Source organism: Balaenoptera physalus (genome assembly GCF_965194825.1).
Source record: "Balaenoptera physalus genome assembly, chromosome: 20".
Classification (NCBI taxonomy): Eukaryota; Metazoa; Chordata; class Mammalia; order Artiodactyla; family Balaenopteridae; genus Balaenoptera; species Balaenoptera physalus.
Genome location: NC_138901.1, coordinates 7,699,887 through 7,727,266, shown reverse-complemented (window position 1 = coordinate 7,727,266; position 27,380 = coordinate 7,699,887). Strand labels below are relative to the sequence as shown.

Here is a 27,380-nt window from a genome sequence, read left to right as displayed (position 1 = left end):
GTGATGGTGTTGGGTTTCATTCTGGCTTCCCAGCTTTGATTTTCATAATTGAACAGGAAGGTCACAGCTACTTTCCTAAGCTTTGGGGTGTGGAATAAATGCATATTTATAGTTTCACCACGTCAGTCTTCCACTCTTGACACATTTATCACGCCCTCCACCTCTCCGCAAGTCAGCCCTCCCAAGAGAGCTGGAAAAAATTGATATCCGCGCGCAAGGGGGATCCTAGTTCCCCGACCAGGGATCGAACCCATGCCCCCTGCAGTGGAAGCGCAGAGTCCTAACCACTGGACCCCCAGGGAAGTCCCTGGAAGTGTTCGATCGTGGAGCCCAGGCCCCGGCAGTTCCCCAGGGAAACCGGGAGGAAGAAGCTCACCGGCCTTATATCCCGGTAGCGACCTCTTCGCAAAGGAGCGTTCAGGCAGCTCCTAGCAACGTGCCAAGCCGCAAACAGAGGCTGGGCGCCAACTAACGGCCGCGGCGAGCCACCCTGGGAAATGTAGTTCATCTCGGCGCCCCAGGTTCCCTTGGCTCCGGCATGTGAGCGGGCCTAGGACTACAACCCCCAGAATGCTTCGCGCCTCGCCTTGCTTCCGGAGGCCGGGCGACTGAGAGATTGGCGGTCTAGAGGCTCCGAAGCGGGAGGCCTGATTGAGCTGGGCTCGAGTGGAGCCTGGAGCAGCGGCCATGTCTGGGACACGTCCAAGCGGCTGCGCCTCCAAGGGCAATGGCGCGTAACGGGGGGGATTTCAGGGGCTGGAAGGATCGTAGGTTGCGCTCGGTATCGAGACGGGCTGGGCGCGCGGAGGGGGTGGCTCATGGAGGGGCGCGGAGTCTCGGGACCGAGGGGGTGATTCCGGGAGGGCCCTAACTAAGGGGCGGCCTCGGGATCTTAAAACGCCTGGCACGAAGTTGGCTGAGCAGATGCAATGACGCGATGGTCTTTGTGGCCCTGAGGCCTTTGCAAGCCTCCCTTAGAAATTCCCACGGTCTGGGAGGCTGGGAGAGGATCGCTAGGAGATGGCAGACGCCCTTGGATGGGATAAGAGACAAAACGTGTTGAGACTTGTAGGCCGTGAACATTGCATTACAGAGAAAGAGAAACACAACCATTCAGAGTGGCCCCTATACAGTAACCTCACATAAACTTTGCATTCTAATAACAGGACAGGCCCAGAGAACTAGAGAGGCCCACCTCCCACTCCTTTCTTCCAAGCTGTGCCAAAGGTCAGTTTTGGCAACGTTGAGGAGGGGGTGGGAGAGAATGATAATTCTGGGGAAAACAGTTCTCTATTAATGGAGTGAGTCGGCCTTACAGTTAGTGTGAAGGGAAATTTTTCCACCGACAGTGAAAATACTATCAAGGAGTAACCAGCATTCGCAGCCGCTCTTTGCCCTGAACGCTGCCAAGAAAGTAGTCATGGGTGTTGCCTGGGAAGGTGTATTGGCCATAGTGCTAGGCACCCACCTCCTTTCTGAGATGGGTACCTGCCATTTTCCACATTCTCTTTCAGGGTAAGGGATGAGGACCACTGCACTTTTTTCGAATAATCTCCAGGCCTCGAAAAGTTACCCAGGGGACTTCCCTGGTGGTCCAGAGGCTAAGGCTCTGCGCTCCCGATGCAGGGGGCCTGGGTTCAATCCCTGGTCAGGGAACTAGATCCCACATACCGCAACTAAGAGTTCCCGCATGCTGCAACTAAGATCCAGTGCAGCCAGATAAATAAATATTTAAAAGAAGAAAAGAAAAGAAAGAAAAGTTACCCAGAACACTTCGCTTCTCATCTGAATTGCTCACCCTACAAGGAATTTTTTTTTTTTTAATTTATTTATGGCTGCGTTGGGTGTTCATTGCTGCGCGCGGGCTTTCTCTAGTTGTGGCGAGTGGGGGCTACCCTTCCTTGCGGTGCGCGGGCTTCTCATTGCGGTGGCTTCTCTTGTTGTGGAGCACGGGCTCTAGGTGCATGGGCTTCAGTAGTTGTGACGCGTGGGCTCAGTAGTTGTGGCTCGGAGGCTCTAGAGCGCAGGCTCGGTAGTTGTGGCTCACAGGCTTAGTTGCTCCGCGGCATGTGGGATCTTCCCGGACCAGGGCTCGAACCCGTGTCCCCTGCATTGGCAGGTGGATTCTTAACCACTGCGCCACCAGGGAAGCCCTACAAGGAATTTTTAATTGATGGAAATGTTTTGACCTCTTGAATGGGTAAAGTGAGAGAAGGCTTGATCAACCTTGGACTCAACCACTGTTAAAGCCAAATCATTTTTAAGCAACCACTTTAATTTTCTTCATTAGGGAGGATGAGCCTGATGGGCAGAATTCAAATGAGCTGGACAGCGCTGTGAAGGAGCTGCAGGCAGCCCCCAGAGCCTTGAGATGGTAGGCAGAATGCCCAGTAGGTGTGTGGAAATGCGAGCCTGCCCTCACCCCTACTCCCACCTCCAAGATCTTGACTGCATGAAGTACTTGGGGGGCTGGGTGGCGCCAAAGAAGAGTGATGGTTAGGAGCATTGATATCAAACTTATTAATGAGACTTCCCTGGCGGTCCAGTGGTTAAGACTCCATGCTTCCAATGCAGGGGGCGCGGGTTTGATCCCTGATCCAGGGAACTAAGATCCTGCGTGTCATGTGGCATGGCCAGAAAAAAAAAAAAAAAAACTTCTTATTAAACAGTAAGCAAGCATCTCTTTTGAGCCTCTGAATGTTCATCTGAAAGCATCCTTACATGTCTGTCACTGATACTGAAGAGTCAGGGACATGGAATAGAGGGAAACTTTACATCCTGGCTGGCTGGGAGGGTTTGCGTGTGGCGTCTGGAAATCTGAGGGAAAAGGAGAGACTTCTGCCCACCGGATGGCACCCACAGTGGTGTCCACTGCTGGTTAGTGGGGGCCCTTTTCGTGCTCTGAATGAGTCTATTCTCAGAAACTCAGGAAACCATAAAGGGCGTCTGTCTATAAATGCCATTGGTGCTCCTTTTCCTCTGGTGACTCGGCAAAAGGCAAAACAGTTCAGTCTGCGTTGTTGGTTTCAGTACACGTTAACTGTCTCATCTTGTTAATGTGATTTGTTTTTCCCATTTTAGGCACCAAAAACCAAGAAGGGATTGAAAGGTGAGTGGAGATGGAACACCACCCTTAGGCCAAAAATAACTCCCCCACTTTGGGTCCACACATAACTTAGGCATGTCTGTCTGAATGTTCTTGGTGTGAGTCTTGCTGATTTCCCCATAATCCCATAGGCAGCTTTGGTTTTCCTAGGGAATTCCTTATGCTGCCTCATTGGCCCTTGGAGTAATTCAGAAGTAAACAACAGATGGGACTTGGGGAAAAAAATCCTTCTTGTTGAAGTATTTGTATCTAGAAGTATACCGTTGGGGTTAAGGTTGGTAAAGGCACTTAAGCTTGATTTGAGAACTAATTCAGCACTCACACCTGGGTTTCCCCTACATGCTGCATCGGAAAGTGGCCGAGGAGGTGTGTCTTCAAACCAGCTTGGCAGGGGCGGGGTGGGGGCGGGCGCTCAGCTGGAAGGGGACAAGGAGACTGTTGATATGAAAGAGGCTTGTATATGTGCCTAGAAATCCTGAACACTTTTCCCAAAGAAGCATCTGGGCTTTGTTCAGAGTCTGGAAGACTGGCTTGTTGGCCAGTGTGTCACGTAGAATGTAGGTTCTACTGAAAAATTTTCACCATCATCCTTTGAGAAAGTTATTTTCAATTTCCACCCTGGGGTCTTTCAACAAAGCATTGTGACTTGTTGCCAGGAGTTAGAAAACATCTCATGGCCAGTGAAGAGAGAGCCAAGCCTAAGTCCCAACCTCTGAGGGCTCTGAGGTCCCGGATGAGGTCTCAACACATGAGGCCCTAAGGACCATTCTTTCCTCCTGAAGTCACAGTGGCCCCTTTTCTGTTCCAGGCTCCATTGATGATGTCCTTGGTGACCTCCTGGGAGATGAGAGTAAGTGCCCCTTTGCCGGAATCCCCTGACTTAGGCTTGCTCTTTTTTTTTTAATTGAGATAAAATCCACATAAAGTTCACTCTTTTTTTTTTTTTTTTTTTGGCTGCCTTTGGTCTTCGTTGCTGTACGCGGGCTTTCTCTATTTGAGGCGAGCAGGGGCTACTCTTCGTTGCAGTGCACGTGCTTCTCATTGCGGTGGCTTGTCTTGTTGCAGAGCACAGGCTCTAGGTGTGCGGGCTTCAGTAGTTGTGGCACATGGGCTCAGTAGTTGTGGCTCGCAGGCTCTAGAGCGCAGGCTCAGTAGTTGTAGCGCACAGGCTTTGTTGCTCTGTGGCATGTGGGATCTTCCCGGAGCGAGGCTCGAACCCTTGTCCCCTGCATTGGCAGGCGGATTCTTAACCACTGCGCCACCAGGGAAGTCCAAAGTTCACTCTTTTAAAGTGCACAATTCGGTGACATTTAGTATATTCATAGTTGTGCAACCATCACCACAGTCGAATTCCAGAACTTTTTCATCACCCCATGAAGAAACTCCATACCATTAGTGTCACTCCCCATTCTCCCCTCCCCCACCCCTAGGCAACCACTTATTTAACTTTCTTTCTCTATGGATTTGCCTAGTCTGGACATTTTACCTAAAATGGAATCATACAGTATGAGGCTTTTGCATTTGGCTTCTTTCACTTTCCGTAATGTTTTCGAGGTCTGTCCACATTGTAGCATTCCTCTCTTCATTCCTTTCCATGGCTGGACAATAATATTCCATTGTATGATATATCTCGTTCTGTTTGGTCATTCATCAGTTGATGGACGTTTGGGTGGCTTCCACATTTTGGCTAGGCTGTTATGAATAATGCTGTTATGAACCTCCATGTACAAGTTTTTGTGTGGGCATATGTGTTCAGTTCTTTTGGGTGTAAATTTAGGAGTTGAATTACTGGGGTATATGGTAACTCTATGTTTAACTTTTTGAGGACCCGCCAAACTATTTTCCACAGCAACTGCACCATTTTACATTCCCACCAGCAGTGTAAGAGGATTCCAGTTTCTCCACATCCTTGCCAATACCTGTTATTTTCATTTTGATTATAGCCATCTTAGTGGGTGGAAAGTTGCGTCTCGTGATTTCCATGGGCATTTCCCTAATGACTAATGATGCTGAACATGTTTTCATGTGTTTCCTGGCCGTTTATATCTTTGGTGAAAGGTCTATTCAGATCTTTGCCCAGTTTTCTTTTCTTTTAATTTTTATAAATTTATTTTATTTTGTTTATTTTTGGCTACGTTGGGTCTTCGTTGCTGTGCGCAGGCTTTTCTCTGGTTGCGGTGAGCGGGGGCTACTCTTCATTGCGGTGCGCGGGCTTCTCATTGCGGTGGCTTCTCTTTGTTGCGGAGCACGGGCTCTAGGCGCATGGGCTTCAGTAGTTGAGGCACGCGGGCTTAGTTGCTCCACGGCATGTGGGATCTTCCTGGACCAGGGCTCGAACCCGTGTCCCCTGCATTGGCAGGCGGATTCTTAACCACTGCGCTACCAGGGAACCCCTGCCCAGTTTTTAAATTGGGTTATTTATCTTTTTATTGTTGAGTTGTACGAGTTCCTTCTATATTCTGGACATTAGTCCCTTACCCTGTGTGTCTGTGTCTGCTGCACTGAGAAGCAGGGCTTCGGGGTCATGCAAAGCTCACCAGGGACAACAAGGCCGAGGTTCCCCCGACCTGGCCCATAAGAACCCACAAAGCACAAGCCCATGGACGATGGCAGTGCCTTGTTGTTCCTGCATTTCCATGGGGCTGCGGTGGCATGGGAATAGCCTCTTCATTTGGCACCAGTTGGGTTGACTTCCTGCTTGGAAATATACCGCTCCCTCCCCCATTCAGGTTTTTAAGGGACCTGCCTACAGGGCCAGTTTCCTTCCTCCAAAAAGGCCCCTCTTTCAGTAGGAAGATGCGGGAGACAGCTTGGTGGGGAACTTGCAATCCTTTTCCCCTTGACTCCAGTTCTCTGTGACCGAATCACATCTTTTGTTTTCTTTTTTTCCAGCGACACCACCTGAGAAGCCTGTTAAACTAGCTTCACGTGCCAGAGACGCCACAGGTGCAGCTCAGGCGCTCCCTCCCTCAAGGGCTAGAACAAAGTGAGCACACGGGGCTGGCCTGGGCATCCAAGCTCCATTTCAGGCCCAATGCTCCTGCCCCTCCCCTACCCACCCACCACTTCCCACTCACTGTGCGCCCCGCTTGTAGTGTCACCACCTCCCAGTCCTCCCGTCAGCTCCTGGGCAGTGAAGGAGCCTGGAGGAGTGCGAAGAGAACTGAACTGGAGGTCGGAAGTTCTGGCTTCTAGTCCTACATCGGTTATTTACTGTGTGACCTTGGGCAATTCCTGAACCTCTCTGAGCCTCAATTTTCTTACCCTCAGAATAAGAGGATAGGCCTAGTTGGGTGCCTCCCAGATTGTGTTTGTCCTCCTGAGCGTCTCCTGAGAGTTGCGAGATAGGGAGACACTTTGTGAGCTCTCTGCCCTCCACCTTCATTTTAGCCCAAGCAGTTGTTTTTCTCTCTTACCTGTTGTTTTTAAAGGGGCTCTACTGCTTTAAAAAAGTTTAAAAATCACTGCATTAGGTGACCTGTGAAATTCCTTTCAGCAACTCTGTTCTTCAAGAGAAGAGTCTATCCAGGTTCACTTGGACTCTAAGCCACTTCTCCTTCCTTAGAATCATCTAGTGCCCTGGGGACCATTCGTGGGTGGGTGCTGACTCTGCCCCTTTGCAGGTCCCTTTTGGAAGATGATGCCTTCAGCACCAGGGCAGGCCTGGCAGGAGCTGATGCTGAGGTGAGCCTGGCCCATTCCCTGCTCCTCACCAACGCTACTTATCCCCAGAGACAGTGAGATGGGTGTTGTGCCGAGGGGCTGCCCACAGAGGTTTAGAAGTCCCTGCAAAGCCAGTTTGTTCTTAAAAGGGCTGCTGGGGCTTCCCTGGTGGCGCAGTGGTTAAGAATCCGCCTGCCAATGCAGGGGACACGGGTTCGAGCCCTGGTCTGGGAAGATCCCCCATGCCGCGCAGCAACTAAGCCCGTGCGCCACAACTACTGAGCCTGCGCTCTAGAGCCTGTGAGCCACAACTACTGAGCCCATGGGCCACAATTACTGAAGCCCACGTGCCTAGAGCCCGTGCTCTGCAACAAGAGAAACCACCGCAGTGAGGAGACCACGTACTGCAACGAAGAGTAGCCCCCACTCACTGCAACTAGAGAAAGCCTGCGCACAGCAATGAAGACCCAACACAGCCATAAATAAATAAATAAATAGATAGATAGATGATAGATAGATAGATAGATAGATAGATAGATAGATAGATAGATAGGGCTGCTGAGTGGACCCAAAGCAACGTCCTTTTCCTTTCTACCAGTGAGATGAGCTAGAAAGTAGAGCTCCGAGCAACTGCTTTAGGCTCGATGTTGCCCCTTCTTACTGCGCTTCCCATAATAAACTCCACGCTGTCCAATCACATGGATGGAAAGTAGCCTAATTTGAGTCCTATGATGGCTGTGGACTTAATGCCGAGAGGACCAGAAAGTGGCAGCGCTTTCTGGGTATCCACAACTGGGCAGGCTTGACTTCATACAATACCTGAGCCCCAAGTGAGGACAGGACCCTCCAATTTATGCCCCCTGACCCAGCTCTGCTCCTTCCCTAACAGAAGCAAGGCGACAAGGGCCCTGAGCTTTGTCGGGCCTTGACTAACACGCCTCGTTACCCTCCTGTCTTGTAGGTTTCAGACATCTCCGATGCAGACCCGCAGGCTCTGCTCCAGGCCATGAAGGTGAGGAAACAGCTTGCACAATTCGGGGAGCCAGGGACACAACACGGGGTGGGATACGATTTTGTGCCAAGCCTTCATTCTCCCTCTCATTTTTTCTTTTACAATTTGTATTTCTGAGCCCTACCTCATGCAAGAATGGCATTCATCCATGAGCTCTTGCCCTCCCTGCCCCTCTGGGTATAAATCAGTTTTCCTGGTTTATGGAAATTCACCCACCCAGAGACACAGTCACGTCACAGGCCTCTGGTGAAATGGGGCTGCCTCCCCCCATGAGGAAAGGGGGAGACCGTTTCCCCTAAATCTTGTTCTTTTTTTTTTTTTTTTGGCCACGCTGCCCTCACCAGGGATTGAACCTGGGCCATGGCAGTGAAAGCCCAGAATCCGAACCACTGGGCCACCAGGGAATTCCCCCCTAAATCTTGTTCTTAATCTTTCTCCAGATTTCTCTTCACATCCCCTGCCAAGTCCCCTTTAGTACAGCTGTCCTCTCGTCAGATCAAGCCCCAAGCTGATCTTTGCAATGGAATTTTAAGACATAAATTCTGAACCTAAGCACCATCTCATGGGGCTCGGGTGGCCTGGCTGGGGTCTAAAACGTTGAGTGGTCCTGTTTTCTCCCTCCCCTTCTGTCCGGCAGCATCTTCCCGCCTGACCTCCGCTTCACGTCCCTTCTGGTTAGCCCATGCTGCCACAGGCCAGGGCTGAGCGCTTGCTTTCAACCCTGTGGGGCCCTGAAGGGTTGGGGTCTGTTTCCTTCTTGGCTCCGGAATCAGCTTCTTTAACCTCAGTTTGAAATTGCTCCTCCCCAAGACCAGGCAGCTGGGCCCCCTGGGCATGATGCTCGAGTCCTCTGACGAGTCGAGAGTGGGGCTCTGAGTCTCTCATCCCAGAACCACGAGCTGAACCCTCCACCCACTCTGCTTACCTTTGGTTCCGTTATCTTTCCCAACTCACCTTTTTTCTGAATAGTTTTCTCATTCTTTTGTTTCCTCACATTTCTGCCCCTGGAGCGCCAGCCGCCCTTATCAAAATCGTCATGCTCCCAGTCTGTACCAAGGGCTTGTGGCGACCAGGGAGTCACCGGCCGTCTTCCTCTCCCAGCTTGCTTATGGTGGTTTTTAATGCCCTTACCGTAGAACATTCATTGACCCAGAATAGCATTCTTATCACACCTCTGCCTCTGTTGTCAGTTTGCTTCCCCTGACCCAGGCAGGCTAAGGAATCTAGATCAAAAAAAATTTTTTTTAAGGCTTTGTATTTTGCAGGCTTCTTCATGCCTTTTTTTTTTTTTCTTCCCCCCGGCCAAGCTGCTCGGCTTGCGGTATCTTGGTTCTCTGACCAGGGAGCGATCGAACCCGGGCCCCCTGCAGTGGAAGCGCGGAGTCCTAACCACCGGACCACCAGGGAATTCCTGAGATCAAATTTTTCTTGACTTTGGATGGAGGGTTATCTTCTTGCCTCAGGTCCCTTCTCACTGCCCAGTGGTAGTCCCCTGGGGAGTCTTAAACCGCAGGATCCTGCTGTTTCGTTTCTACTGCAAATAGCTTTAACATTTGCTAAGCCTTTGTGAGAAGCTGCTGAAAGCAGGTTTTAGGCACCCTCTCCTTCTAGCATCAAGGCAGGAGCTGCCAGTGGGGCTGATAGGAGTACCAACCTGAGACCTTTCAGCTTATGTGAGATGGACCATGTGGAGTCTTAGGGCTTTGGCCCTGCCTCTGTCCTTGTTCTGTGACCCTGTTGGGGTCAGTCCCCCACCCCAAGTCCCCGTTTGTTCCATATGGAAGCTGCAGGCAACATCCTCACCAGGCTGCTCAGAGCATGAGGGTGTTTAGCACCCGCTGGCTGAGCACCTGTGGGGATTCCGCCCTCCTTCCTGCTTTTCCAGGATCTGGATGAAATGGATGCTGATCTCCTGGGTCTGAAGAAGTCTAATCTAGCCTCAAGCAAAAGGGCTGCAAAGGGTTCTGGGAAAGAAGAGCAGCCTAGCCCTCTTAAACCTGCTGGTGTGTTAACAGCCAATGAGAAACGTGAGTGAGAGATAGGTCCTCGAATCAAGGGGCATTCTGGGGATGTGGGAGATGCCCAGAGGGTAGCGCTCAGCCCTGTGGGATTTCTCTGCCTGGGATGGAGAGGCCAGGAGCTCACTGTGTGCGAGTGTGTTAGCGTGTTTACAGTGGGGGAGGGAGACAGGCTGAGCTTTCCTCCTTCCTGTGGCTTTTCCAGTCCCTCTAAGTCCAACATGGCAGCTCCCGGAGAAGCCATTTGAGTTAAACTGGAGAATTTTATGGTAGCCTGTGCATCTCCCAAACCTATGTCCCTGTTGGAGCAACATGTGAATAGGGGGCCAGAGGTAGCTTCCAGACCACATTTCCCGGCCAGAAGCCTGTCTGAGAACTGGAGAGGTGTAGACCCACCCCATGGCTGTGTCCATGGCCACAAGCCCTCAGCCTCCAGGTAGAAGTGCGTGCCAGCCCAGTGGTCCCAGTCTTGGTCTGGCAGAACATAGGCCAGGAGAGATCCAGGCCTGTGACCTTGCCTTCTCTTTGCTCCCTGCAGGAGATGCCATTCCCACCAAGAAGCTATCTCCCTCTCCCAGCAGCCGTGGGCATCAGTACAGGAAGTTCTCCTTCGAAGGTACCACAGGCCCTGCAGTCACACCTCTGGGGTGCTTCAGTTTTGAGAGTGCGGTAGGCTGGGCGATGCTTGCTTGCTTGCTCGCTCGAGGCCAGGCCACTGTGTATGTCAGATGAGGAGCAGATAGCTGGTGCCACTGGTTTTGTTCCTCGTGAATTCAGGGAGGGACTAATTATGTTCTACTGGCTGGCCTATCTGGGGCACTTATTTGCAAGGACTTTGAAGCCAGGTGTCAAACTGAAGACTTTATAAAGTGTGGGGAAAAGTTCCTTTTCCTTCATGAATGCGTGGATGTTTTACTTCTCATGCCTCAGCGCAGGCCCTGAAGCCCGGGCCGCCCTCCCTGCTTCCTCTCCCCTGGCCCAGCCTGGTCTGTGTCCGAGCCCCGCTAACCCAGGCCCCCAGGTGCCGAGCGGCTTGTATAGGTATCAGAGCGGCTAGGAGTCTCCAGTAGAGCAATAACTCCCCTAGCACAGCACAGCGCTTGTTTTCCTGAACGAAGTGTGCAGCCTTCCCTTTGCTTCCCCTTCTGGCCGTGAGACTTGGAAGACCCGTTGGCAGGACTTCTCTCTGATGATGAGGAAGGAATCGCCAAGAAGCTGCCGGGGACGGAGAGTAAAACAGCTTCCGTAAAGAGCCCAGCCCCGGCCAGAGATCAAGGTGGGGTGGGCGTGTTACCCATCCTGGGGCAGGTGCAGTTGGCTAACTGAACTTTCCGGTGCAGAGCCAGGCACCCCACCAGGCAGGGACCACAGGTCTCAGATCCTGGACCAAGAGGTTATCAGTCTCTGGGAACGGGGAGGGGGGATGCACGAGCCCGGGAGTGGGGCTGTGGGAGTGGGGCCGGGGAAGCTGGGTGCTGTGGGCAGACCAGACGCTGCCATGCCCGCCCTTCCACCCAAAGGCCAGGGTTGCAGGGAAACGCCCCCCTCGACCCATTCAAACATCACCGTTGCAGGCCAGAAGGCTGTGGGCATTGTGCCCTGTGTTCTGTCCCTTAGGGCCCTCTATCCCTCTAACTCCTGGGAACACTCCGGTCCGAAAGAAAGAAGAGTTGCTCTTTGACGATGGGGACGACATCGTGGCCACCCTGGGGTTTGGAGACAGCCCCAAAGCAGAGAGGAGGCACACGGGAGACCAGTAAGGGTTCCTGTGAGCGGAGAGTCCCTCCCCGGCCAGGGAAAAGCGAGAGGGAGGGTACAGTGTGGGCCCCCCAGGAGCCCCTCGTGTTCACAGGTACCTGCCCAATGTCCCATCCTGCAGGGAGGGGCCCCTCCCTGCCCGCTCCAAGCTGGATGAGCTGCTGGGTCGGGGCACTGCCGCCAAACTCCTGGCCCGTCCGGGCACCGGGGAGCACAGGGAATTCAAGCTAGACAAGAAGTATCAGCGGCCACAGGGTGAGGAAGCGTGTGGGGCAGGGGCGGTGGGGAGTGGACCCCCAGAACAGGGTTTTACCACAAGCCATAATAAGAAATAAGCTTTACATCATGACACACATTTAGTTATTCACGTTTATAACTGAGACCAAAAATGTCAGGAAATAATAATCACCACGTGCAACACTTATTTATGTGCTCGTTGACTCATAAATACGTTGGTTGCGACTCATTAAATTAGTATTTCCACCTGCTAATAGGCGGCAGCTCACAGTTTGAAAAACACTGCCCTGGACCAGTGTCCCTCCGTTCAGAGCATCGGCCCGCGGGCCATCTGTTGAGAATCTCCCTCGTGGCACGCACGGCTCACTGGGCCTCACCTGCAGGGGGTCTGGGGCAGGCCCGCCGGTGCACTTTTCGCAGCTCCTGGGTGATGTTTTGTAGGCTGGAGCCTGAGGTGCTGGCAGGCGCCCAGCCGCTCACCCTGCTTTCCCCACAGCGGCTTCCCTTTCACTCGTCTTGCCCATCAAGCTGCCAGCTCAGCTTTTCTTAAACAAAGAATTCTGCAGCTACAGAAGAAGAGTTTGAGTCGCCCTGCTCTAGATCACAGGGTCCTTCATTCACAGACAAAGAAGACACCGGGGGTGACGAGGACTTCACCTTTGGGGCCTATCAGCCCACCGTGGGCTCCTCCGAGGGCCGGCAGTCCCGCCGGCAGTCCGTCAGGTAAGCGGGGCCTGCAAGGAGCTCGGCCTTGGGGGCAGGTTGCCCGCTGGGAAAATGGGCGGAACCCAAGATGTCTTTCGTGGGTGTTCATGGTGTTCTACGGACATCACTCAGCTTGCCGCGGCTCTGGCTGTGCAGGGCCTCAGGCATCGTGACTTCTTAGCATGGGCCCCATAGTCACCCCCAGCAGTGGAGGGAAAGGCCCGTCAGGGGGCTCTTGGGACAGGCTGCTTGCCCCGCCTTAGACCCCCCACTTCTCTGTCTTGAAGTAGGTTCTTTGAAGGCGGCACAGACCCCAAGGGAGAACCAGGCTCCAGACAGAGAACCCCAGCAGCATCCAGCCCCACCCAGCCCAGGAGGGGAGGTGCCGACTGGCTGGGCCTCAAGGACGAAGGCTTGGACCTGCTCCCTCCCTCCCCGACCAGGGAGGCTCGGAGGGGACCCCCTCCCGCCAGCCAGCATTCTGCTCCCAGCCGCCACTCTGCCCCGGCCGGGCTGCCCTCCTTGGGGGCGAAGCCACCAACCGAGGGTACCGGTTCTCCTGCCAAAGGCAGCCAGCCTTCCCAGCCAGGAGCGACTGAGAAGGAGGAGGAGGGGGACTGGCTGAGCCACGCCCTGTCTCGGAAGAAGTCCCAGGGTCTGGCCAGAGAGGAGCACGACGCAGCCTGTGAGGGCCAGCACTCGGTAGGGGCGCTGCCTTCCGACAGGTAGGGGCTTGGGCTGCTGTCCCTTTTCTCTTCTTTTTTTTAATATTTATTTATTTGTCTGTGCCGGGTATCAGCTGCAGCACACGGGATCTTTGTTGCCACGTGCGGGATCTTCGCTGAGGCACACGGGATCTTTTTTAGTTGCAGCACGCGAACTCTAAGTTGCGGCATGTCGGATCTAGTTCTCTGACCAGGAATCAAACCCAGTCCCCCGGCACTGGGAGCGCGGAGTCTTAGCCACTGTGCTACCAACGAAGTCCCAGGGCTGCTGTCTCTAGTGGAAGGAGGACCTTGCCGCCTCGGTGCCTCAGAGCAGGGCACTACCTCTTAGCCATGCTTCTCCCCTTCTTTAGGTGCTGGGGAGAGTGTGTAGCTCCCTGCCTTTGCTCAGATGAAAACACGAGGGAGCTGGGGGGCTGCTGACGCTCACACCCTGACTGCTGTGGGGACAGGTGCCGACCTGATCGGGCAGGAGACCGAGGGCACCCTTATGGCAAACACACGGCCATCCCGGTGCCTCTGAGCAGGGGCTCCGTCCACAGCGCCCTCGGGCTGGCGGGACACCCGGTGCCCAATTGCTCTGCTGACCAAGCTAAAGCAGGCAATGCGTGCGCGGGTTGGGACTCACTCGTGCTCTTGGGGAGTGTTCGAGAAGACCGTGGCTGTGAGGCGGCTCCTAGGGGAGGCTGCAGAATGTGGGGGGCGGGGATAGCAAGCGGCCCCGAGGGGGCGGGCGAGGCCGGGACTGTCCAAAGGAAGCAGCAGGACGCTATGCGGCTGGAGCGAAGGGGAGGTGAGGGGGGCGGTTGTGTGACAGGCCAGGGGTGTCACCCAGCCCTGGGGTTGGGGTGAATGAGGAGGGCGGTTTGGACCTGGACCTGAAACCGAGGTGACCCCGAGAGCCGAGAAGCAAGGGGGAACAACAGACAGGAGACGAGAGGAGCCCAAAGGGTGCTGGAGCCGGCGGGAGGCCGAGCAGGCCCTCCGTCGAAGCTGAGCGAGCTGCGTGGACCAGAGCACGGCCTTGCTGCCCGTAACAGGCCCATGGTCGCTCCTTGGACATCATCAGGTGGTCCCAGTGAGCACTGAGGCCAGGACGGGGTACGGAAGGCCAGGCGCTCAGACTTGGGAGGAGAATTACCAAGACGGGATGGTAGGAACAGGAGGAAGGCTGAGGGGAGGCGGGAAGAGGGGCGGCCACACAGCTTCACTCGTGGGCTTTGTCCCAGCCCGTCTCGGTCCAGCCTAACCCGGACCTTCTGCCTCCTTCACTTTAACATTTACTTCCTCAGCCAGCCTGCTGCCGGCACCCAAGGGCTCGAGCCAGCAGCCGCCCGGGGAACCCCAGGCACGGCAGCACAGAGGCCGCCTGCCCGGCCTGCCGCCTCAGGGTACATTCATGGCGGGGGCTGTGGGTAGGTGAGGTGCGGCGGGGCGGCCCGGGCCCCCTTCCCTAGAGCGGCGGACGGCTGTGCTGGGCTCCACGTGGTCAGCGTGGCGTGTGGTATCCCAGACCACGTAGCAGGCCCACGGAGTAAGGGGCCCGAAGCTGGGTCCCCTTCCCCTTTTCCCAGCTGAGACCTCACTCTTAGTAAACTGCCCGCCTCCAGGCCTTCCCAGTCAATGACTGGAACCTGACATTTTCCTTTCCTGCTGGGCCAACCCGCCCCTGCTCCCGGCGTCCTTCAGCTTGCCACCCCCATTCCTGTGTCCTCAGGTCCCCCGTGACTTGGAACCCCGCTGCCTTGGCCCTCCATGCGGGTGACCCAAAGAGGGGAACAGCCCCTGGAGATTGCTCCGGCACTGGTTTGTGTTCTGCTTTGTTCGAGGGGTGTAACTGGGTAGAGGAGAGATGCTGAGAGCTTCCTTCGGGGGCCCCGGCAGACGAGAGAAGCTGGGCTCTCCCGAGCACACACCCAGCCCGCGGGGCCTCGCTGCAGCTCCTGCTCATTTCTCTGCTGTTGCTTTTTCAGAGCCTGCAGTTGGTTTCCCAGGCTCCCAGGAACCCCCAGGGCTCTCTGTGCCTGTCCAGGTAGGGAGGGTGAACCAACAGCTGTAGGTTTCGGGCCCATGGAACAATTCTCATGTGCTCAGAGGCACCACCTGCCAAACCTGACAAACTGCTGGAAGGCATGCATCGTGCTATCAGCTAGCTCCCCCGGTGCTCCCCACCAGCACTTTCCGTGCCACTCCCGGGCAGGTTTGGGTGCGAATTTGCCAGCACCGGTAGGGAAGTGAGGTGGCACCCAGGTTGGGGCAGCTGGGAATGCTCTAATCAGAAAGCAGGGCTGCAGGAGTCCTGATGCTCTGTCTAGAAAGCCTCCTCCATCCTTGCCGTCCTCCCACTGCACCGCCTCTGTTTCCCAGGTGCAGCGGCGCCTGTGACCCCCGGGCCTGAGGAGGCCTAGCCCCTCGGGGGCACCTTCCGGGTAACCTGGAAGTGCCTTGGAGACGGTGGGTGGTGGGCAGCCTGCAGGAACCAGAGCAGCTGTCTACACTGGGACTTCAGGCCTGACAGAAAGGGCCAGGGTCATAACCTTTTGTAGTAGCTAAGGCTCTGCTGGGACTCGGCTGTTTATCTAGGGATCTGGAACCCTTGCTGGGAGGATGTTGTTCTGAGGGCGGAAGGGAGGCTCATCTTCCCCAACGAGACCTGCGAGGGGAGGGGCAGTGACCATTTGACTCTCCCGGGCCTCATCCTTGGCCTCTCGGTGTCACGACCTTGTCCCCGTCTACAGCCACAGGTCAGACACAGGGCCTGGGAGGTCCAGTGAGTGAGGGCCACAGGTAGGTGAGCTCAGCTGAGACCCTGTCCCCTACCTAACGGGGACCATCCCTCCCCTTCTCCTCCAGTGCCTGCTTCCAGAGTCCCTGGCCTGGAGCCTGCTGCCCGGCTCCGAATACCAGCAGCAGCTCCTGGCGGCACAGGCTCAGCTTCAGAGGGGCACTGCCGAGCTCCAGGCCGACCTCCTGCAGAGTCAGGCCCGGCTGGCGGAGCTCGAGGCCCAGGTGCGGGGCAGAGGGGCAGCCGGCTCCGGGGGCAGGGCTGAAGTGGGAGCAGGCCACATGAGGGCTGGACGGCTTCCCCAGGCGGTCTAAGGGACCCCGCCACCTCCCCCCCACAACACACACACACACCGTCCCTCCCGCCGTCTCCCAGGTGCGGAAACTCGAGCTGGAGCGGACACAGCACCAGCTGCTGCTGGAAAGTTTGCAGCAGAGGCACCAGGTGGACCTGGAGCTCATCGACAGCGCCCACAGGTACCCCTGCTCCTCCGGCCCGGACTTCCGGTGGCACACGGCCGGCCCCAGCTCCCGTGCTCTGAGAGGCCCTTCGGGTGGCCGCCGTTACCTCCTGAGCCCCGCGATTGGGTGTGCTGTTGGCAGGAGCCGAGTCAAGGTGCTAGAAACATCGTACCAGCAACGGGAAGAGCGGCTGCGGAGAGAGAACGAGGAGCTGTCTGCCCAGTACCTGTCGCGCTGCCAGGAGGCCGAGCAGGCCCGCGCCGAGCTCACAGCCCAGCACCAGCGGCGCTTGGCGGCCACCGCGCAGGAGAAGGACCAGGAGATGGAGCGGCTCCGGGAGCTGCAGCGGTGAGGGGGAGGCCCGGGGGCAGGGGGGCTGCCTTCAAGGGTGGCCAGAGGAAGCCAATTGCTGTAAGACCCCCAGCCATGGGCTCAGCAGCCTCTGAACCGAGGCTTGACCCCTTCCCTTCTGGGTAAGGACCTAGGCCGAGCTCACTGCCCCATCGCCCCACAAGTGGGGACCCACCACTCCTACAGAGGGGGGAGGGCATATCAGCAGGGCCCAAGGTCACTAGCTGTTTGGGCAGGGCCTGGCAGCAGCAAGCAACCCAAGGGCTAACTCAGCACCGGTTAACCCACTCACCGGCCGGACTTCTCGAGTCTAGTAACTAGATTGGCCCTGGAAAAGGTCGTGCCTGGCGTGTTGATCTGGTTACCTTTCTAGATGAGAGCAAAACTCAGAAAAAGCACGTGAGGGAGTTGGCCGACGGGGGCAGAGCAGGCCTTTTCACACGGCTCAGATTGGCCAGACACGAGAGGGTTGTTGGCACACCTGTCGAGTGTCCGTTGCTGAAAAACAAGGAATCTGCCCCCAGAGAGTGGATGTGGCATTGAGGCACCAGGACAGATAAGGCAGAGGAGCCGGGGAAAGTGAGGCAGTGCCCGGAGATGGGGAGGAGAGGCCCACGGAGCATGGACCACCCGGAGGCACGCCCCTGCCGTGCAGAGCTGCCCCCGGTGTTCACTGCCCCGCCCTCCCCACTGTCCCCCAGGGCCTCCATCCTGGAGATGCGCAAGGACCACGAGGAGCAGCTGCAGCGGCTGAAGCTGCTGAAGGACCGGGAGATCGACGCCGTCACCAGCGCCACCTCCCATACGCGGTAGGCACGCCATCCAGGCCCTGCCCACCTGGCGCAGCAGTGCTGGGGTCCACGGGCCTTCGTGACCTGAGCCCCCCGCAGGTCCCTGAATGGCATCATCGAGCAGATGGAGAAGTTCTCCAGCAGCCTGCACGAGCTGTCCTCCCGCGTGGAGGCCTCGCACCTCAGCACTGCCCAGGAGCGGGAGCTGGGCATCCGGCAGCGAGATGAGCAGCTCCGAGGTACTGCAGGCCACATGTCCCTCTCTCCTGTCCCCCGTGGTGGGAAGGTGGGCGGGCAGTGAGTGCCCTGTGGGCCGCCCCCAGCGCTGCAGGAGAGGCTGAGCCGGCAGCAGCGGGACATGGAGGAGGAGCGGAGCCGGCTCCAGGAGGTCATCGGGAAGATGGAGGCGCGCCTGAGCGAGCAGAGCCGGCTGCTGGAGCAGGTGGGGCACGTCCTCCTGCCGCAGGGCCTGTCTCCCCCGGGCACCCAGGGGATGGCAGCTGTACTCTGACCTCGCCTCCTCGGCCTCGGGACTTTCCTCTGGAATGTCTCTCCTGCCCTCTCCTGCCTCTGCAGGGGCTCCCACCTCCCCACCTCCAGAAGCGCCCCAGGCCCACCCCATCCAGCTCCTACCTGCTCATCAGGGATGCCTGTGACTTTAGGAGAAGTGCTCTTGCCTTCTGAGCTGTAACGGATAACGTATTTAAACTCCCTACATATCTTCCATGTATAAGAGCGAGCTTCAGTCTTTAGAAAATCATGGCTTTTCGTGCTCTTTTCAGCAGCACATATACTAAAACTGGCACAACACAGAGAAGGTTAGCATGGCCCTGCGCAAGGATGACGCAGATTCGTGAGGTGTTCCATATTTTAATAAGTGTGCTTAAACAATTGGCTGTACTATGGGGAATTCCCTGGCAGTCCAGGGGTTAGGACTCCATGCTTTCACTGCAGGGGGCCCGGGTTCGATCCCTGGTCAGAAAACTAAGATCCCACAAGCTGGGCAGCACGGCCAAAAAAAATTAAAATTAAAAAATAAAACAATTGGCTGTACTTATGAAAAAACTCAAATTGACCCCTACCTTATGCCAAACAAACAAGCAATCCCTGATGGAATTGATCCAATAAATATTTGATGAATTCAGAAATAATAATAATACTTTTTCCTTTTTTGTACAAGGTTATGATACATCTCATTGAAAAAACTAAAATAACAGGCAACAGTAAAGAAAATAAAAATTACCCACTAGCCAGAGATAGCCATTGATGACATCACATATATCCTGTAGACATATCAGTATGTAAACATAGATGTTTTTACATCGTGAACCATATTTATTCAGCCCTTCATTCGGTGCTTTATTCGGTGCCTGCCTCGGGCCAGGCTTGTGTGTGCCCCGAGTCCCCTGGCATACGGTGTCATGCCCACCCTGGTGCTCTTTCCCTGTTGGATGACAAGAGACAGGCAGGCAGTGCTGTAGTTGGCGATTCAGGGAGCAGGGATATTGCTGTTCTTTGGCCCTTTGGAGCCGCAAGGTGCCTCTCTCAGCAGCGGTTCCCGAGCCATTAGCCTCAGCATGGTTGATCCCAGCGGCTGGGCCCTGGCAGGCCTCAGGCTCCTTCCCATTTTCACCGCTCAGGAAAGGATGTGTTTGTGGGAGAAGCCAGATGAGGGCGGTTTGCACAGCTCCCCAGGGCACGTTCAGGCCTGACTGGGGGCAGGCGGAGCCTCCAGGGGCGCGAGCTCTCAGCCCTGACCCTGCCCGGCCCGCAGGAACGCTGGCGGGTGAACGCCGAGCAGTCCAAGGCCGAGTCCGCGCAGCGCGCTCTGGAGGAGCAGAGGAAGGTCATGGTCCAGCAGATGGCCATGGAGCGGGAGGAGCTGGAGAGGGCCAAGGTGAGTCCAGCCATACCACGGTCAGCTCTGTCCCCGCCACCGCGCCCAGGGATGCTCACCCCGTGCCCTCACGCCCTCGCCCCAGAGTGCCTTGCTGGAGGAGCAGAAGTCCGTCATGCACAAGTGTGGGGAGGAGCGGCGGCGCCTGGCGGCCGAGTGGGCCGAGTTCTTTGCACAGCAGAAGCTGAGTAAGGAGCGGGCCGAGCGTGAGGCGGAGCGGGCGCTGCAGGTGGACACCCAGCGGGAGGGCACCCTCGTCAGCCTGGCCAAGGTAAGACCCAGAGCCTCCCCAGACAGCGGGAAGCCCAGGCAGCCCTGCGCCTCTCCCCACCCCGGGGCCTCACTGCTCCTCCGTCAGGATGCGTCAGCTCAGCAAAGAGCGCAGCGGTAACAAAGAGTATAGGAATTCAAACAACAGTAATCATAATAACTACTTCCTTTTATTGTATCATCGCAGGTACTTTCGACACATTTGCTCATTTACTCCTCATCACGTTCCCATGACTTGGATATTCTAGAAATTGGATTCCGAGAAGTTGAGCGCAGGGGCGAGGGGCTGCAGCGGGGCTTGGCCCCAGGTCTCCCACCACCTCCTCCCAGAGTCAGGGCGGAGCCGAGCCACAGCAATGAGGCAGGGAGGCCAGCGGGTCCTCGCAACCCTGAGCAGAGCCCAGTTCAACTCCGGGGAGGAGACTGCAGAGAGGCTTTGCTGTCTCCAGGAACAGGCAGAGCTGAAGATCAGGGCGAGCGAGCTCCGGGCCAAAGAGGACCAGCTGGCGGCCGAGAGGGAGGCTCTGGAACAGGAGCGCCAGGAGCTGCGGCTGGAGAAGGAGAGGGTCGGCGCCGCCGCCCAGCGCATCAGGCTGCGCGCTGAGGAGGTGGAGCGCATGAGCCAGGTGCCCAGCGGCTCAGCCCCTGGGCGTGGGCAGTGCACCCACCCCAGCCAGCCCAGCTGACCCAGGCGGCCTCCCCGCAGGTGGCCTCGCAGAAGTACGAGGAGGGGGAGCAGGCACTGCGCGAGGCCCGGCAGGTGCAGTCGGAGCAGCAGGCCCGGCTGCAGCTGGTGCAGCAGCAGCAGGAGCGGCTGCGGCAGCAGGAGCGGCACGTGCACCAGGCAAGGCTCTTCCTGGCTCCCGCTCCCCCCGCCTCCCAGGGCATCCCTGCCCCCAGCCTTCTGCCCTCACAGCTGTGTCCTCTCTGGGGGGACGGGGACAGGAGCATCTGAGTCTGGCCCAGCAGCGGCTGCAGCTGGATCGTATCCGACAGGACCTGCCCTCCGGGCCCGTGGGGCTGCTCTCCAGGGCCCAGGGCCTGGCAGCCTCTGGCCTGAGTGGTAAGTGGCTCCAGGAGGGTGGGACATTGGCTCAGCCGGCCCACTGGGCAGGGCAGGGCCAGCAACACCCTGCCCACGCCTCCTGTGTGCTCAAGTTAGGGGGCAGCTGGGTTTTAAAGTCATCTTGGGTTTTTTTTTGTTTATTTATTTATTTATTTATTTATTTATGGCTGTGTTGGGTTTTCGTTGCTGGGCGTGGGCTTCTCTAGTTGTGGCAAGCGGGGGCTACTCTTTGTCGCAGTGCGCGGGCTTCTCATTGCGGTGGCTTCTCTTGTTGCGGAGCATGGGCTCTAGGCGCGCAGGCTTCAGTAGTTGTGGCATGCGTGCTCAGAAGTTGTGGCTCAGGGGCTCTAGAGCGCTGCAGTCCCTGACTCCGTCCTCCTCGGCCTTTACAGCCATCGTGGCTCCTGCCCCCACCACTCCTCAGTGCAGCCAGCTGCCAGCCGGCCTGGGCCCCTCACACCTCCACGCCAAGCTGGTGCTGCTGAAACACACAGCTGAGCAGGTGAGCTTCCCAGAGCAGACGCCGCCCTGGTCCAGGCCCGCCCACTCCCCCTGGACTTAGGGCTCCTCGTATTCACACTGGGGACAAGCATCTCTGGCAGAGGCAGGAGGGAGCACAGCCTGGCCCCGGGGAGGGCTGAGCCCACCCCCTGGAGGAGGGCAGCAGCGCAGATTGCTTAGAGGACACGTCTCAGAGATGCTCACCGTGTCACTGATGGAGCATTTCCCTACATGCCAGGCTCTGTGCCGTGCCTGATAAGCTTTTACCCCCCCACAGCCCTACATGGCAGGTAATGTTATTTTCTCCAGTTTACAGACAGGCTTAGAGGGATGAAGTCCGTGCGAACAAGGGGCCCCACCGCGAGTGAGAGCTGGCGTCTCACTCCAGTGCGCGTGCTCGCTCCCTGCCCCTCCCCCACTGACTCCCAGAGCCAGGCTGAGCCGGGATGTAGGCGAGAGGGTCCCCGAGGGAGGGCTGCTCGGCTGGCACCCAGGGTCCACCTCACTCTCAGTCCAGCAACCCAGCGTCCCTGTGCGCAGAAGCGGGGGCAGGAGGGAACCGGAGGGTGGCAGCTCACTCAGCTCTGCCTTTCAGGACCGTGACTTCCTGGAGAACGAACAGTTCTTCCTGGAGACCCTGAAGAAAGCCTCCTACAACATGACGTCGCATTCAGCCTGAAGACCCCACTGCCTCCTCAGCAGAGGCCTGACTCTAGAACCGCCCCACTGCCCGCTGGCCGCCAGCGCCGAGCAGGGGCGCCGGGGAGAGCCCTGCAACGCCCAGGGCCTGATTACAGCTCTTCCTGTGGACGGGGTGCCAGCGCGTTCCTTCCGACGCTCCGGCCCACGCGGGGGCAGGCAGGCGCCCCCGTGCCTCCCAGACTCCCCAGGAGGCAGCAGCCTCTGGGGAGACGCGAGGCTGAGGCCGTCTCAGCCCCACGACACCGTCAGCGACAGCACCGGTGCTCCTGCCCCGCAGACGTCCGGCTCAGGGCCCAGCGTCTGCCTGGGCTCTGTGGACCCCTCGGCCCCTCAGCCCATCGATGATCTGGGGATCTTTTCGCCTGGGCCTCTTCTGAGGCGGGGGGTCTTCTCGACTCCCTTGCCACAAGGAGCCTGCTGCCCTCCCTGCCTGAGAGGCCAGCAGAGGGAGCGCCGGGTCTCCTCCCTGATGGGGACGTAGAGTCAGGCCGCAAATTTTCAAGAGCCTTCTAGCCTCCTGGCGGAGGGGGTGGGAGGTGCTGCAGGGGCAGGGAGGGCGCCGTGCCCGGCGGCTTTTACCTCACAGACTGACCTGCCCTTGGGACTCAGCCAGCCCTCCCTGCTCCCAGGCTGGTGCACAAAGCCCCCGCCTCGTTCCCACCTGCCGGGGCAGCGGACTCGCTAGCACAGATGCTGGCCTCATCGGCTTCTTCTAATGCGCTCCCCAGAGGCAAAGAGGGGGCTGCGGGTGACAGTCGGGTGTGGGGAGGGACAGAAGGCTTTTCTCCATGCTGTTCACTTGCCACAAAACCCTGGCCAGTGGGAACGAAGATGACAGCGAGAGCCCCTGCCTGGGAGGATACAGAGCGCCGAGGACCATGAGGGGCCGCACCCCGGCCGCTGTCCCGGGTGGGGGGCTCCGCCCTTCTCCACGTGTGGGCAGAGGGCCAAGGCCAGCCAGAGGGGTGCCAGGACAGGGGTGGGAGGATTGGTAGTTGTCTCCTGCAGACCCAAGGACTCAACTAATAAAATCACAATTAACCTCTAGAGCGGCTTCTCTCACCTCCCATCAGAGGGGACCGTCTGGGGAGCAGGAAGGTGGTGGAGGAGAGGGCAATGCCGAGTGGGGTGTGAGCGGGCACAGGTGCATCTCTGCTCTTTTAGAACAGCTTTCAGAGGGAGTTCATTTATATACAGCCTCTTGGACCCACTAAATTGCTATATTCTTCTCTCTTTTTTTGGCCGTGAGGCTTGTGGGATCTTAGTTCCCCGACCAGGGATTGAACCCGGGCCCTCAGCCGTGAATGCGCAGAGTCCTAACCACTGGACCGCCAGGGAATTCCCTAAATGGCAATATTCTTAATGATTGGATTCTTAGAATTTGCCATGGCTCATCAGAGTTTGAACCTATTTCTTGGAAACGTTTGCTCTGTAGGGCTGTTATTTGCTGTAAAACTGGCCAGGGCTGGGACTCTCCAGCCCCATACTCCCCTGGCTGGACCGCAGGCAGGAGAAGGGTGTGATTATCACCCCTACTTCGCAGATGAAGGGACTGAGACTCAGAGGTTAAATAATCTGCCAAAGGTGACGCAGCAAATAGCAGAACCTGATTTGAGTTCTGCTTGGACAGATTCCAAAGCCCCAGGCGCTCAGCCACATCACCGCTGGCTCCTTCTAGAAAAGCGTGCTGCACACGGTGCTTCTGTGAAGTAGAAGATCCCCAAGCCGCTGCTTGGGGTGGTGCCCACACAGAGGAGGGACGCATTCGTGTCCCATTTAGAAGCCTTGTTGAAGCTTGGAATTCAATCCTCTCAACACACACTTAACGAATTCCCACCTGTGTGAAGGGCCGGAGGTGGGTCTAAGGTTGGGCACAGCCTGGGCGCAGCTGGCATTTAAGCAATCACCTGACAGATATGTGGGTGATCACAGGCGCATGTTGGGGGAGGGTGCAGGGAGACCCAACGGGAATGAGTTTAGAATTAGGGGGCAGGTCGACGAGGCTCTGTATACCTTGTTAAAGTCTGAATTTTTATCTTCAGGGCAAATGGGTGTTCATTGAAGGGTTTTAAACAGGGTGGAACCATTTTTGTGTTTTAGAAAAACTACTGTGGCTTTGGGTGGAGAACAGACCGACCAGAGGGGGCAAGAGTGGGGACAGGGAAGCAGGCAGAAGGCTGTCTGCCGTGGTACTGGGGAGACGGGAAAGCACTGCGCCGGGCGTGGCACTGAGGGACCTGGTGCCTGACATGCAGGCAGGGTCAGGAAAGAAGACGTGTCGAGGCGGACCCCCAGGTTGCTGTCTTGGGCAACTGGGTGCCCATGGAACAGCCAAGTAGACACGTTCCACAGGCACTTAGTTACGATGACACATTACCCAGTGTAACTGCTCTGGGTCCCTGTCACTGGCGTTAAGGTGTGGCAGGTGGCTTACACACCCCCTTTTCATTAACGTTCTCCCACGCCACAGGCGGGAGACAGCTGCACACAGGAGTGAGTGTTCTGTATCTGCTGATCTTTCTTTTTCCCTTCAAAATTATAAACAACTCCTCAAGGTCATAACCCAGATGTTCCCTGTAGAAAGAGAAATACTGGTGGAAAGTAATGATGATCAAAGACACTGGCTGGGCTAATACTTTCAGTTTCAAGAGTTATTCATGTTTATTATTTGCCTCAAGTTGATACAAGTGGGAATCCCTGCTAGGCCTTTCAAACAGTTAAAATCCCAGCAAGCCCCATTCTTAGAGGGTTCTAGGACAGCGAGAGAACAGGAATGTTTTTCAAAAGTAAGGAATAATGGAGAAATAACAGCCATCTGATTGACCAGCAAGCCCTATGCCTCTGCCCCAGAGGTCCCATGAGTCTTCATTTCTAGAGGGGCAGGCTGGGGTGGGGGTGGGTTTAGAGGCATGTAGAAGAGGATTCAGAAACAAAAGGAGAAGATAAAATAGCAAAGGAGGCCAGATTAAACACACGCAGGACATTAAGAATATAGGAACCCCTGTGCCCCTCCCGGCCTGAGGCACAGTCCTGGTCTGCCCACAACCTTCAGCTCTGCTCTTCGATCAGCAGAATTTCACAAATTAATAAGCAGTGCCTCCAGGAACTTCCCTGGCGGTCCAGTGGTTAAGACTCCGCGCTTCCACCCCAGGGGGTGCGAGTTAGATCCCTGGTCGGGGAACTAAGATCCCACATGCCATGCGGCGCGACCAAAAAAATAAGTAACATCTGAATAAAAATGAAAATATAAAAAATAATAAAAATAAGCAATGACTCCGTAAGGGCAGGACTGGGCCCTATGGGCCTTAACATATAGTAGCTGTGCATTGATGGGTGAATCGGCAGTGACAGTGAGTTTAGCTGTTTGGCTGCTGTTTATGAAAGCCAAATTCAAGGTGTGGCCACTTCCTGCTGGATTAAGAGACCCCTCATGCCATTTCAGTGTGAATGTGAGGGTCAAGCTTCTGCTAGTACCAGAGCAACTGAATGGGTCAGCAGCCCTGGTTGAGACATCAGGGAAGGCTTCCTGGAGGGACCACTTCACAGGGTCTAGGAGGTAGCCAAGCAACAGGGGGAAAGGTAAGGAGTGCAAGGCAGAAGTAACAGCATGTGCAAAGGTCTGGTGCCAGGGGGAGAAAAGTGCTGAGTAAGTGAAAAATGTGAAACCGAGTCCCTGTAAAACCGTGTTCCCTTACCGAGTTTATGATTAATCTCTCTATCCAAAACTTTATTCCCTTTCTTGTCTCCTCTGATCTCAATCCTGTGCTAACTGAACAGTAATCAACCAGAGTCAGATGACTAAAACTGCTGCTGTTGATAACATCGTTAATGTACTAAAATTGCTATTATTATAGATATCGCCGTTAATGTGCAAACTCAGGCCGTTTCTCCAGGGCAAGATGAGCTAACAGACCCCCAAGCCATGGACCACCTGGCCAGAGAGTCATAAACCAGAAACATCCTGATTCCCAAAACTTCGATTAAGAAATGTAGGGGGCTTCCCTGGTGGCACAGTGGTTGAGAATCTGTCTGCCAATGCATGGGACACGGGTTCGAGCCCTGGTCTGGAAAGATCCCACATGCCGCGGAGCAACTAGGCCCGTGAGCCACAACTACTGAGCCTGCGCGTCTGGAGCCTGTGCTCCGCAACAAGAGAGGCCGCGATAATGAGAGGCCCGCGCACCGCGATGAAGAGTGGCCCCCACTTGCCCCAACTAGAGAAAGCCCTCGCACAGAAACGAAGACCCAACACAGCCATAAATAAATAAAATAAAAACCCGAAGTTTAAAAAAAAAAAAAAGAAATGTAGGGACTTCCCTGGTGGTCCAGTGGTTAAGACTTTGCCTTCCAATGCAGGGGGTGCGGGTTCCATCCCTGGTCAGGGAGCTAAGACCCCAAATGCCTTGCAGTCAAAAACCAAAACATAAAACAGAAGCAATATTGTAACAAATTCAATAAAGACTTTAAAAGTGGTCCATATTAAAAAAAAAAAATCTTAAAAAAAAAAAGTCAAAAAACGATGATTAACCCCAGCTTCCTTTTTCCTCCCCTAAAAAAAAAAAACACAAAACAAAACTCAAAGACCAAGTTGGGGTGGATGTGAGGTTTGTCTCCCACTCCCTTGCTTGGTGCCCTGCAATAAATCTACTCTGCTGCAAATCCAGTGTCAAGAGTCTGGCTTTCTGCATCACAGGCACAAGAGCCCTTTGCTGGGTTACAAACGGTTGGTGTCATGGAAACTTGAATTCCAGAACAGAGGGACCAGAGCAGAAGCGGGTCCAGATCACCTGGGGTACCAAGTTTCATCTTGTTAGAACTGAATCCCAAGAACAACACAACCCTGAAAAGGTTTAGGCAAAGGCAAAAACTTGGAGGTGATCAAAAGCTAACACATATCCCACAGTTAAGTTCTTTATATATGTTAATTCACATTTAATCCTTCTAACAATCCTATGAGGTAAGCACTATTACTACGTGCTTTTTTCTTCCAAATGAGGAAACTGCAAGGGCGACAGCAAGGTCACAATCTGGAATCTGAACCCAAGTAGGAGGACTCCTGAATCCCTGCTCGCAACCCCCTCCCCTGCCCGTGCTGCCGGGGGTGCTCAGGATGCCGCCTTCAGGGACTGGGTGACCCTTGAGAGAGAGCAGCACCCAGAGCCCTGCAAAGCACCTACCTCGTTGAGCCGAGGCGGCTGCGGGCCCGGCCGACCGTCCCCAGTCTGTGCCGCCCCCTGGTGGCTGGACGCGGGAAGGGGTCCGGACCGCTCGCAGCTCCGCCTCGCCATTCACCGCTCACTTCCGGAGCCGGGGCGCCCAAGGTCCGCAGCCA

General features: G+C 56.0%; 1 protein-coding gene and 1 long non-coding RNA gene across 12 annotated transcripts; one reads left to right on the top strand and one right to left on the bottom strand.

Annotated features, from left to right (window-relative positions):
* Positions 1 to 587: 587 nt before the first annotated feature.
* Positions 588 to 23,095, top strand: FBF1 (Fas binding factor 1). Of its 11 annotated transcripts, none has more exons than XM_082440701.1 (30): positions 588 to 730; positions 2,291 to 2,374; positions 3,082 to 3,109; positions 3,915 to 3,956; positions 5,999 to 6,092; positions 6,730 to 6,790; positions 7,731 to 7,781; positions 9,667 to 9,808; positions 10,338 to 10,415; positions 10,956 to 11,075; positions 11,417 to 11,555; positions 11,652 to 11,812; positions 12,418 to 12,517; positions 12,787 to 13,224; positions 14,517 to 14,615; positions 14,942 to 15,030; positions 15,198 to 15,256; positions 16,078 to 16,233; positions 16,385 to 16,485; positions 16,612 to 16,818; positions 17,523 to 17,630; positions 17,712 to 17,851; positions 17,936 to 18,054; positions 19,387 to 19,509; positions 19,595 to 19,780; positions 20,229 to 20,405; positions 20,486 to 20,623; positions 20,725 to 20,842; positions 21,238 to 21,347; positions 21,942 to 23,095. In XM_082440701.1, the coding sequence occupies exons 2-30, from the start codon at positions 2,372 to 2,374 to the stop codon at positions 22,023 to 22,025; spliced, it is 3,471 nt and encodes a 1,156-aa protein (XP_082296827.1). In that variant the 5' UTR covers positions 588 to 730; positions 2,291 to 2,371; the 3' UTR covers positions 22,026 to 23,095. The 11 variants fall into 11 exon arrangements, with proteins under 11 accessions (XP_082296827.1, XP_082296828.1, XP_082296829.1 ...); XM_082440702.1 differs by having other exon boundaries at positions 595 to 734; positions 2,295 to 2,374; XM_082440704.1 differs by lacking the exon at positions 588 to 730 and adding an exon at positions 834 to 1,227 and having other exon boundaries at positions 12,790 to 13,224.
* On the bottom strand, positions 22,582 to 27,295 carry LOC309649999. The gene is made up of 2 exons (XR_014257375.1): positions 27,226 to 27,295; positions 22,582 to 26,835 (listed from the first exon to the last, which is right to left on the bottom strand). It is a non-coding gene; the product is annotated as an uncharacterized lncRNA (long non-coding RNA).
* Between the last annotated feature and the right edge of the window lie 85 nt (positions 27,296 to 27,380).

Bases quoted from the DNA above. Each gene is read 5' to 3' on its own strand.
- FBF1 (XM_082440701.1), top strand. The intron at 17,852-17,935 runs GTACTGCAGGCC...GGCCGCCCCCAG, and splicing joins GCGAGATGAGCAGCTCCGAG to CGCTGCAGGAGAGGCTGAGC. The intron at 18,055-19,386 runs GTGGGGCACGTC...CCCGGCCCGCAG, and splicing joins AGAGCCGGCTGCTGGAGCAG to GAACGCTGGCGGGTGAACGC.